The 734-nt window shown below is 45.9% G+C and overlaps 1 protein-coding gene across 1 annotated transcript; it reads right to left on the bottom strand.

The window, feature by feature from the left end:
• On the bottom strand, nt 1–726 carry TM35_001071000 (surface protease GP63; the record flags this gene model as incomplete). Its single annotated transcript, XM_029031668.1, has 1 exon — nt 1–726. A coding segment is annotated over one exon (726 nt), but the record flags the coding sequence as incomplete, so codon positions are not given.
• Nucleotides 727–734: the final 8 nt, after the last annotated feature.

The following is a 734-nucleotide window of genomic DNA, read 5'->3' as shown; positions in this document are numbered from 1 at the left end:
ATGGGCAATCTCATGAGCAGCAACGCGGACACGCTGTGGTGTGGCCACAATATACCGTGGACCGTAATTGATGATCCCAACAACTGGACGACCATCAGGACCTAATGTCGCACATGTTGCCGCCCACGCAAATGTTTCCTCAGGCGTCGGCTCTGCAGCAACAAAGAGCACCATGTCAGCGGCGAAGGATTTCTCCCGTTCCTTATCTTGCGAAATGAACTTATAGCAAAGACCATCATTCTTAGAGAACTGCGGCACGACGATAGGACCCTTCAAAGGCTCAACAAAAAGGCGTTCCTCGTGCAGTTTAATTGCCTCAGGAAGAATCTCTTTAACAAGAATATGCTCTTTCTCTGGCGTCAAAACATCATCATCTGTGCAAGTATATTCTTTATTCAATAAGGTTATAATCGGATTCTTATTACCTTTTTCACCACAGTAATGTCCATCCCTTTTCAAAGTACCAGTTACAAGTTTAATACGAATCGGTTTCCATCCTTCCCCAACTTGCTCTTCTCTGACCGCGGGAAGTGGTTGATCTTGTGCAAAACGAGTTATTTGAGCTTGCCTTTTTTCCGTAATTTTCATGAAAATATCCATGGACATTGTGGGACCAGCACGCAAAGCAACAGTATCAGATATGCAGCGGTGGTGCTCTGTCACAGCAAGAGTGACAAGGGTGCAGTACAGAAGGAGCAACGGAGCAAACAAGAAGAGACGCCGCATTCCTTCAC

Source organism: Trypanosoma theileri, assembly GCF_002087225.1.
Source record: "Trypanosoma theileri isolate Edinburgh chromosome Unknown TM35_Tth_107_V1, whole genome shotgun sequence".
NCBI lineage: Eukaryota > Euglenozoa > Kinetoplastea > Trypanosomatida > Trypanosomatidae > Trypanosoma > Trypanosoma theileri.
This window is presented reverse-complemented; position numbering and strand designations above follow the sequence as displayed.